Source organism: Primulina eburnea, chromosome 18, assembly GCF_022965805.1.
Source record: "Primulina eburnea isolate SZY01 chromosome 18, ASM2296580v1, whole genome shotgun sequence".
NCBI lineage: Eukaryota > Viridiplantae > Streptophyta > Magnoliopsida > Lamiales > Gesneriaceae > Primulina > Primulina eburnea.
The window spans coordinates 103,510-114,227 of NC_133118.1; the positions used below are offsets into that span (position 1 = coordinate 103,510).

The window sequence follows — 10,718 nt, forward strand, 5'->3', positions numbered from 1 at the left end:
GGTGCCAAGCATTCTGCCCTACACACTGTTTCATCAAAAGATCGCTCCAGAAACGTTTCTTCCTTTCATAATCTGAAAAAAATGGTAAACAGGAAAGTTGTAGTCCTATGTCTTAGCTTGCATCTCCAATTGGTTTCATGTCATTTGAAGGTCTGAGTAAAATGTTATACTTATTTCCCAACATGTGTCAGTGAAGAAATGACGATACACACGACACAATTTGGGACACTTTTGGCTTGTCTTCCACAATGATTTGGACAAAACCCAAAGCATGAAAGTTGCAACATTATATCTTAGCTTTCTAATGGTTGTGGCCTCACATAATTTGGATAATTATTCAAATCATTATGTTAAAACCCGTAAAAACTGCCATATTTTCATCTTATTTCCTACCAACTTCCATTACACTACTTTTACCTACACATCTTAGTATCATTATTTAGACACATATTCATTCTCAATACACTATGGACAATCTAAAAATCATATTCAATCTCAATATCGATATCTCAATCAATATGTAAAACATAATGAGCTAAATAACTACATAATAAATGACATAAACGCATTATTATCAATTGTACGAGTAATCGGGGCATTACACAAAGACGTGAGTAACATAATCGCTCTATACATATGTAAACTCATAAAAACCTATATGAAAATATATGAAAGTATGCTCTTGTGATAAGGATCAATACTGGTTTGTGTAGCTAGCTGAAATTTCATTGCAAACAGTGCATTCAATCAATTTTAATGTGTTACTTATAGAACTTCTAGTTGTTATAAAAATCAATTTCTAATTGATATATTCGTTAATCGTTTTATCAATTTGAAAGCTCACAATCTAACCAAAATATTTTTGTAATTATATGTTTTGTGATATTAAAATAGGTGTAACAGATATAGTAACAATATAGTTTGTGTCAAGAATACTATTTTTACAGGTTACATATTCATAGATACTTTTATATTAAGACAATATGGTGTTGTGCTATTAAGGAGAGAAATTTTCTTGAAATATGATTTATGATTGGAGAATAAAAGATATACAAAACATATAGATACAATTAAGAATGTAAATAAAATAAGTTACTCACCAGTTACTTGGAGCTCGGCTCGATGAGAAGATACATATAAATTTACACCACTTAACCACAATTACATTCTGGTATAGTAAATAGTGTTATTATTACTATATTTACTTAAACAATAACTTACGTGTTTTTAAATTTGTTTAATGTTATTCTAGTATAAAAAATATTATAAAAATTGTTTATGTATTTAAAATATGTAAATAAACTTAATAACTTGAAATTATAAATTTAATTCATTGATCTGAAAATTTAATATACTTTTTCTTTCAAGTTTCAATATGGTCACTTTCCAAGTAAAAAATTTGAAGACTCAGAACTTGAACACCCTTAGTTCTTATCATATTTCTTATTATTTTATTTTAGTTTTTATTTTTAAAATTATATATATAAAAAATAAGGCTAAAATTAGTTTGATGTCCAATCCGCCCTGCCGCTTCAAAACCATACCAACCGCGAGGTAAAACTTCAATTCTCTGTAAGATAATCTGGATTTCATTATAGAAGCCTAAAAAATGAAGGCACCACTTGCAATTTTGCTGAAAGAAAAATATGATAACCTTGAACTGTATGCATTCGGTGTTACACATGAAATCACATCATCTCTTCCATTTGATTTTGGCCTACTATATACTACTCTAAATCACTTTCTGGCACATTTACCTGGTACAAAAATATAGGACGAGAATTCCAACATTCTTCCCGAGGGTCTTCAAGCACATGGATCCAGCTCAACGTTGAAATCCTCTCCACAAGAGCACCTAACCTTGTGCGAAATTTCCTAAAATAATGAACATTAAAGATGAGATAGCTAATATGTTGCGACGACAACAACACTCACAAATAAATGGATCAAAATAGGTAAATATTAATTAATACATACGAAATTGTAAGGTAGTTTTCCCAGAGACACTGCTCTGTACAATTGTAATTTCCCTAGCACAGCTAGTCGCTAAACTCTCAAAAAAAATTACCGAATATTTGTATAATGGGTTTTTCTCTATTTAATTGTTGGCCCATTTCCTGTAACAAAATATCACTAGCTGCTTGATTCAGCAGCTTATCCAAACTTTCTTCTTTATCACAATATTCACAATCATTGCCAGTTTTCCAAGGTTGAAGGTCACACACACGTATTAACAAACTATCAGAGATTAGGATAGAAACTTTAGAGCTCAAGACAGATGTGAATTGCTGCCTAGGTTGTAAATTGTTTAATCTAAAAGGAAAAGCAGGTAAAACTTACTTTCAATTTCCTAATCTGGAACTGCAGAGATTGCACATACTCGTATTCTCCAGCTTTGTCAGATAAGAGTGCTCGAAGCTCCTCTTCCAAGCTTTTCTCATCCATTTTCACAAGTTCTTGCTGCAATTGCCATTAATCATAATCAACAATTGGACCATTTCACTAGTTAGACTTGCTAGATGGATTATTAACATGATTCAGAAAGTGGGAAGCTTAAAAGTCTAATCTCCTCTATGCTGACCATTTGCTTTTGCTAAATAACTTTAACTGGTTTGATCTTTCGGTGAATAACTGAGTGACCAGATGACGTTCATACGTTAAATAATCTTTCATTACAAACTAACCAATAATTTATGTTAACAAATTCACAACTGCCACGCTCCTATACAAAAAAAAGAACAATGAATGACTATTAATTTATTTCCCATGCAAACTGTAAAAGAAGAAATAAATTCATGCACTGATTAAATTTGTGCCAGACCAATTAATCACTATGTCAGGCAGTTGGAATCTAATTATAATGTCGCTTCTATTTTTTTCGTTTCTTTGTATATTTCTGCAAGGAAAAGATTCGGAAAAGCAGGATTTGCACAAGAACTGACCAGCTGCCAGCTAATTAACAGTTAATTAAAATACATACAAAGCAAATACAAGAGATAAAATCGAAAAAAAAATTGTGACTATACGAGTTACCTTAAAACAATTCATTTTAGACATCAGTAGATCAACAGACTCCCTCAGCTGTAACACCAAATAGTCACAAAAGTAAGTTAAATTATGCGGTGAGTTATCACCCAAAATAACCACAAAAAATTTCCCTCGCACAAAGTCAGCGAGCGAAGAACAGAGTCAATTTTCTGAGAACAATCTTTGGGTGACTCACTGACGGAAAAGACAAAAAAATCGAGTGCATATGAATATTTCACTGATCCATGATCCATCTATACCCGGAATTAAAAAATTTCAAAATGACCCCAACAAAGCTACCAACCATATGATTAATTGGCATTCTAATAGTAGTATAAGTTCTTATCACCTAAATAAAATAAAATTTCAAGATGCTGGAATATAATGACATAAATCAAACAATCTAACATTCATACCTTAGCATTCTCCACAAGAAGATTTGCTTTCAATTGTTCCAGCTTATCCAAGTTGGCTTTAGCAGCATTTAAATCCAAAATTTCTGTTTGACCAACATCTTTCAGAAAGTCTGATAATTATCATGGTCTAGTCATTTTTGTGAATATAATTAACATGAACAGAGTTGTTCTGAGATTTCTTACATGCTATATATGGCATATATTATAAATATCATCGATCATAGCAATCAAAACTCCTATTGACGGCAACAAAACTAACACATCTATTCTTGTGAAGTCACACTGTTATGTTATCAGAAAACACAATTTGCCATTAAATGTTGATAACTGGGCAAATTCTGTAACTGTAGTCTATCCTATCAAGTTGGTCATCAATCACAAGATATGAAGTTTCACATGCTTACAGATGATCTATTGAATGGGTCACTTACTCGCTTTAGAGGCAGGAACATATTACTCCCCACCATGCACATCTGGCCACGGGACAAAATCGCATGCTCGAAATAAGCTAAACTCATCATTAGGTTTTTAATGAAGTATGGTCCAGTTCATCTTATCTTATTTGACTAGAACAAAACTGAATGCATCCTAACACTGAAAAATAAAGTTAAAATATTCCCTATCAATCATATACAAGGGAACATTACACTTTCTAATAAAATAGAAACACGTGATTAATTAAAATGCTTTCCTTTGGAATTGACAAAATTAAAATGGATTATTATTAATTTTTTAATTTTTATTTTTTTGTGTTTAACAGCTTAGACATTTTCATCCTGCAAAAGAAAGAAACTGCTAATGTACATTTCACTTGACAGAACATGTTGAAATGTACCTTCAGTTCCATCTCCACTTGCCTTTTCATTTACCTGCATGAACATCAACCCAAATCAATAATAAACCTGCCCTCTGAGAATGCAACAAGCACCTAACAAGTTCATGTTATATAATTTCATATTTTTCCATGAATGCTCCTCCTTGAGATTGGGAAATGAATCATTAAATCATAATTCATATTAATATCATTTGAAACTAGCGATGCAATGGTTTATGTTGACATAGATTAGATTATCGGAGAGGTGGTAAGGTATGTCTTCAGTATCAAACAAGAAAATTGAATGCATGATTTGACCAAAAACTATAAAATAGTGTCAGAAAGAAGATAATTGATGCCTTAGTACCAATTGAATCTTAACGAACAAGCCTAGAGAATACTAATTTAATTTTTGGTGGCACCTCAGAATTCATACAACATATTATCATGTTAAATTTAAAGGTACCATACAGTTCGATTAGGAGAAATCCTTTTCTTGCCATTTAGATTGCTTCAAAAAAGAAAATAAAATGCAACTGATGATAGCTTCATCTTGCAATTGAGCTCATGCACTCATTCAGAAACTTATGCATTATTGTTTTGAAGTAATATCGCAATAAATCTTTAAAGTAACCTGGGGAGTTTTAATGTTACTATCTGAAGAATTGTGCATTTCATTATTTAACTAATTATAAATGTTTTATGAATAAAAAGGAAAAGGTATTTCAAGAAACCACTAAGCCTTCTTTGGCCACTGGGTCGAATTGGTGAGCATCAATCCATTCCTGCATGGTCAAATTCACAGCCTTGTAAAAGTGACAAATACAGCAAGCATGATCTGGATACTACATAGTAAGATGTCAAACCTGCCATCCTTTCAATTCTCGACTAATATCCTCGGCAACCTTTGCGTAATGCCCACTGTTTGGAAATCAATGGTTGTTATATAGTGATTCATTGTCTCTCTTGTGATACATGATCTTCGAATTACCTTCTATCCACAAGTTTCGCTGACAGGCTTAATTTTTGTTGTTGCATAAGCTCCATTGTCTGCGTGCCAAGAGGATCCGACAGAAGTAGGGTGAGTAGTTTGATTCATGAATTGAAAAAACAAGACCCAACCTCCATTCTTCCATAGAAAGAAGAATTTTCCCTAATATTCTAGATATGTTGAGACTTATAAAACACATACAAATAAATTATAACTCTTTCAAATGTGATCTTGAGGATTTTATGTTTTCAGTACTTTTACTTAAAACAGAAAAGAAGAGGGTAACTGAAAATAAAGGATTTTTTTGAACATATATGTAACTTTCACGTGCTTTTTAAAATACAAATGCATTCAGTGTACTAGCATCCACATAGAATGGTGCAAGCTGCCTTACAACTTCCGAGGGTCAAGATTTAGTGGGAAGTGTTTAGAGAAATGCCTACTTGAAATTACCTTTTTCTGCAAACTGTTTAGTGAACATGTGCGTGAAAGTCCTAAGCTTATAATTCTTTCTGGAGATCAAAAGGTGTTTGAATGAATAATATGCAATTTTGTATTTCATTTGAAGATGTCGCACGGCACAAGTTCTTAGAAAAGTCAACCTATTAAACTCGTTACTGTTTTTGGTTAAGGTGGATTTGAAATTGAATGAGGAACCGCTGAGGCTGTTGTATGTCTGATGCAAGTATATATAATCCCAATAGAGACCTTGTTGCTCATGGTTTGACTATCAAAGGGTTTTAATCATTGCAGGCTTACGTGGGTTACAAGGAGCATTATAATAATGTCAAAAACTACCTAGATGAGAAAAATTTTAGGACCTGTGAGACTCAGACAACAGAGTATTCCAGCGATGAAGAATCTCTATAAGTAAGAGACAACAAGAATACCTACTCAAGGGACGTCGGCAGATTACTTAAGATCAACCTACTAAGAAAAAGTATCAGGAGGACATGGCACAACCGCAGAAGTAACAGGATCATGTTTCAACCAGATATGACTATAAACATATCTCCGCCATGCTTAGTTTGCGAGACACTACTGTATATAGGCCTTTATGGCCCAGGTGAGATTAAAGCAGGATTAGCTGAAAAAAAAAATGAAAACAGATTGATTCACATGGTGAACCCTGAAAGTGTGGCCTTCATATGTCTGCTCCAGCTTCAGTTAAACTTCCCCTTTTAGATTGACAGTTTCGGTCTTGTAATATACAATAAGATATCCCAAAATATAATGAATAAAAAGATAAACATTATTTTTAAGTTTATTATCAGTTTCTCGAGGGGGAAATGTGATTGAGTTTGATAATTACATAACATGCGAAGATCTATCAATATATTGAGTATCAGTTGAACCAAAAGCTTTACTTGATTGAGGGTGGACGAATCAAATTCGAGAGAAGCAACTTTCAGATGATTTTCAGAAATCTGCAAACAGATCAGCTGCTTTGCCTTGGCCATCTGAACAGTTTCTTCTTTGACTTGCCTTGTTTCATTTTTCACTAGATTTCATTAAAAAAGAAATAAGAAAATAGAGAAACTAGCACACAGTAAAACTTCTGGAAACAAGTAGAGGACTGCTAGCTAGGGGAAATCCATTTCGTCTTCGCAGATTGGGAACCTAAAATTACAAGTTATAATTGGTGATATGTTCAGCACATCCATCGAGGCAAAGAACGCAGTAATCGAATTTTCTAATTGGAAATATAATCAGCACATCCATGGAGGTGAAGAACACATTAATCAAAATTTAACCGTGAATAACCAAAACAAGAGCTACAAATGCCAATGCCAGTATTTAACGACAGCACAAGAAATGGAAAGAACAAGAGGAAAACAATAAAATAAAAAACATAACAAGTAACGTAGAAAACCTATATCGAGATCATTTTGGAGAGTTTGAATAGTAGTCCCGTGCATATGCTCTTCGACAGAGATCTTTGCTTCTTGATCCGCCACATCTGCAATTATTGGCAGTGTTAATCAATCAAAAATAATTTTAAATTCGACAACATTGCACATTATTGAGCTATTAATCAATCCTCAACATATAACTCGAAAATAATGAAACGAATTCCGAATTGCCACTAATATTTAAAAATCAATTGTTTCAAAGCTATCAAATAACAAGTATATCAGGAAGAGATGGAAATACCGTTCATTTGAGAACGGAAGGTCTTCATATAGTGAAATAACTCCTCCATTTTGCTGCCGTAAACATACAAAAAATGACAATTCATTCATTCATCTCCAAATCCAGTGATAGAATCGAAATTGATACCTCCTCGCAAGTTGTAGTTCTGAGAGAGAATTGGAATGTCTTATGAGTAGCAGCAGGCGGAAACAGCTCAACCCAAACGTCCGTTATTAGTATAATAATAATAATAATAATAATAAGAGGAAATTATTTCTTTTGACAATTCGGCTAAAAAAGTAATGGTTCCAAAAAAAATCAAGAGTGAAATGTTTTTTTAAAAAGATTTTAAAATAAAAGTGAGTAATTTTTTTTAAAATGAAATGTTAAGGGAGAAAAATAAAATATATAGAAAAGTCTATTATTATAATTATAACATAATAAAATAAACGTAGTTGATTTGATATCATTTTTCGACAAATCCAAAATTTGGTTGGTGTACGTTTAATGAAGAACATAATTAGTGGTGTGTATGAATGATTTCTTGTTGCTATTAAAAGCGATGTTGCTTGCTTGAGCACGTGGATACATGGTGTTGTGCAAGATACTGGAAGCTACATCTCATTTCGATGAATGAATCATATCCATTTTTTGAATATAAATATATATATATATATATTTAAAAAAAAAACTTTATAGCATATTTTAAGATTATTTAATGCTACGTTAATGTTTTCTGAAAAACAAAAATAGCAAAATCTTTTACTGATAATGAATGATCTTCGTCTACCTCTACCGTACATCTCTCTCCTTCAAAATTATAATTTATAAAGCTAGGCTCATTCGGCAGTGCGCGGCGGTAATTGATTGATTTGAATCGCATAGATATGCTGAATCGGGCGGGTTCTTGGTTCCGAAGAAAAGTTGTAGACCCTCTTTTCCAAATTCTCCGCAGGGGAACAGAGCCCAAGCAATTGGCATTCTCCGCGGCATTGGGAATCACGATTGGAGTCTTTCCCATCTGTGGTATGCGTGTTTGTTAATTTCCCATTTTTGTGTTCTAAATAAATATAATTAATGCTAAAAATGGAAGCGAGTAAACTTCTGTTTGGGTTATTGTCTTCTTTCTGTTTGTGAGATCACTCGAAGATTATATATATTGTCTTCACCCAGGGATTACTGTGTTTCTCTGTGGCATCGCTGTCGCTGTACTCGGATCTGTATGTCATGCTCCAACTGTAATGCTGGCTAATTTTATTGCCACTCCTATTGAATTGAGGTCATTTTTCGTTTTGAGCTTTCTCATTCTGTTCAATGTTGAATTAAGACCAGAGAGTTTGTGGAGACTTTTGGATTAGTAATTTTTGTCTCATTTTAGATCGCTATCTCACCACCAATATCTTTCCGCTATCCACTCATTGTTAAAACTTTTCATTACAGAATGCATAATCCTAGTCTTTCTATGTATGTGCCTTTGGACGAGCTTGTTTGGGAGGGGAGGTGTGCGTTGGGTTAATATCCTTGCAAGAACAAAGACTTTTATTTATTTTACTTCTTGTTGGTCTTAAATGTTAGAAGATGCTGGTATATGGTTTGGCAGACCCAATTACCACAGCTACCACACTTTTCTTCTTTCCTGTTAACTTACCCTCGAACTTTTGGCATGTGTGTACAAACACCATCTTGCTTTTCTTCTTATATTTTGTCACTTTCCCTCAAACTTTTGGCATGTGTGTACAAATACCATCTTGCTTTTCTTCTTAGATTTTGTCTGTCATAATATAGGAGAAAATATGGATAGGAGAAAATATGGCGTTTTTATGATATAACTGTTGTTGTAACCTCTCTGATTGCAGCTGGAGGCATTCTATTTCAGTAATTTTTGTTTCCTATGAATTTTTCTGATTACGGCTTCCTTTTATATGTGGTTTCAACTTTTAGTCTAGTGTTTCCATTTTTACGCTTTGGTGAAATCGTCACTGGTGGTCCTCAATTTACATTGACCTCGGATGCTCTCAAGAAGGTCTTGACTGGACAGGCATCAAAGGAAGTTTTACAGAGCATTTTCCACGCAGTATGCAACCTATCTAATATTCAAATCTATCTGTAGATTTTGTCTCTTTTGCTATTATGAAAGCAGGTAGTTCAACATGTTAGGTTAGTTATGAGTTAGTATATAATATTTTTGGGGAGCATCCCATTTTGTTCGCGTCTTGATTTGAATGATTGTTCATGCTTGTGAATAAGGATAGTCAAAATGGTTTATGATAAAGCTCGAGTTAGCTCATTCATAGTTTCTTATAGTTATAAAATATGGAGATGGAGATACAAGGAAATAATCAGGAATATTGAAATTTGTCAAAACGATCTCTCTTTTTATTGATAATTAGACAAATTTATGCATGTAAAACATCAAACTGTGGTACCATGGCCTTCTGCGTCTGTTATTGTGTAAATGAATGAACTAGCAGCTGTGTTTAGATTGAAGTAAGGTTACAACAAAATGCAATTAGTCATAACGTGACAAACTGTGATTGGGCTCTGATTCCTAGGAGATTTATGCTTGTATTTTGCTCTTTATCTTTAAGACTATTCTATCATTTGGTAATTTTTTTGAAAAATGCAGCTGTTGGGATGGCTTGTTGCTGCACCATTTATCTTTGGGGCCCTCTATGTATTATTTGTGCCTTGTTTCACAGTCTTGGTACGTAAGTTCAACTCTGTTCCTTCAAGCCCAAAAAAGCCGCTCAACTCTCCCTCTGAAGTCAGGCTAAAAGTCAGGGATGTATGACTGCCTGTTTGAAGCGCACACTGTACATGAAACTCCAGCAGAGACGGTTAGCATGGACGCATGTCAACATGAAGTAAACTATGACGAAACATTTATGTGAAAAAGGCAATTTTAGCTTCTCTGTTGAAATGTTTATTTGTATGCTGTTTTATCTTTTAAGGTTTCTTATCCATATTTATATGCTGTTATGTATGTGGTGTTAGATCTATTGATACGTGGAAGGAAATAGGGATAAGAGGTTTTCCTAGAAAATTGACAATAAAATAAATAAATAAATGTTGTCTTTATAAGTAGTTAGTTTGGTAAAATTATTGGTAGTTAGTTACAATGGAAAGGAAGTAAGACAGTATTCTGGAACATTTATGCGAATCAAAATGTTTTTCAGCAACTTGATAAATAATTCTTTCTTGGCCTCGGGCTTATCTCTGACCCCAAGACCTACCTAAGTCGACATAGCTCCATGTATTTGATCTTTGGAGCTAGAAGGGGTAGGAGAAAATGGTACGGATAAACCTTCTTTCGAAATGGTGAATTGAGGCAGAGCAA

General features: G+C 33.4%; 2 protein-coding genes across 6 annotated transcripts; one reads left to right on the forward strand and one right to left on the reverse strand.

Annotated features, from left to right (window-relative positions):
* Nucleotides 1–1,572: 1,572 nt before the first annotated feature.
* On the reverse strand, nucleotides 1,573–7,620 carry LOC140819378 (uncharacterized). 5 transcript variants are annotated; one of them, XM_073179452.1, is made up of 12 exons: nucleotides 7,529–7,620; nucleotides 7,403–7,455; nucleotides 7,122–7,208; nucleotides 6,616–6,749; nucleotides 5,249–5,307; nucleotides 5,124–5,178; nucleotides 4,992–5,042; nucleotides 4,279–4,312; nucleotides 3,444–3,553; nucleotides 3,034–3,081; nucleotides 2,341–2,466; nucleotides 1,573–1,875 (listed from the first exon to the last, which is right to left on the reverse strand). In XM_073179452.1, the coding sequence occupies exons 2-12, from the start codon at nucleotides 7,449–7,451 to the stop codon at nucleotides 1,807–1,809; spliced, it is 822 nt and encodes a 273-aa protein (XP_073035553.1). In that variant the 5' UTR covers nucleotides 7,452–7,455; nucleotides 7,529–7,620; the 3' UTR covers nucleotides 1,573–1,806. The 5 variants fall into 5 exon arrangements, with proteins under 5 accessions (XP_073035553.1, XP_073035552.1, XP_073035550.1 ...); XM_073179451.1 differs by having other exon boundaries at nucleotides 2,341–2,460; nucleotides 3,444–3,526; nucleotides 7,403–7,544; XM_073179449.1 differs by having other exon boundaries at nucleotides 3,444–3,526; nucleotides 7,403–7,544.
* A 482-nt stretch (nucleotides 7,621–8,102) lies between these two features.
* Nucleotides 8,103–10,360, forward strand: LOC140820094 (uncharacterized). The gene is made up of 4 exons (XM_073180412.1): nucleotides 8,103–8,407; nucleotides 8,555–8,660; nucleotides 9,323–9,455; nucleotides 10,008–10,360. The coding sequence occupies exons 1-4, from the start codon at nucleotides 8,269–8,271 to the stop codon at nucleotides 10,170–10,172; spliced, it is 543 nt and encodes a 180-aa protein (XP_073036513.1). The 5' UTR covers nucleotides 8,103–8,268; the 3' UTR covers nucleotides 10,173–10,360.
* The last annotated feature ends 358 nt before the right edge of the window (nucleotides 10,361–10,718 follow it).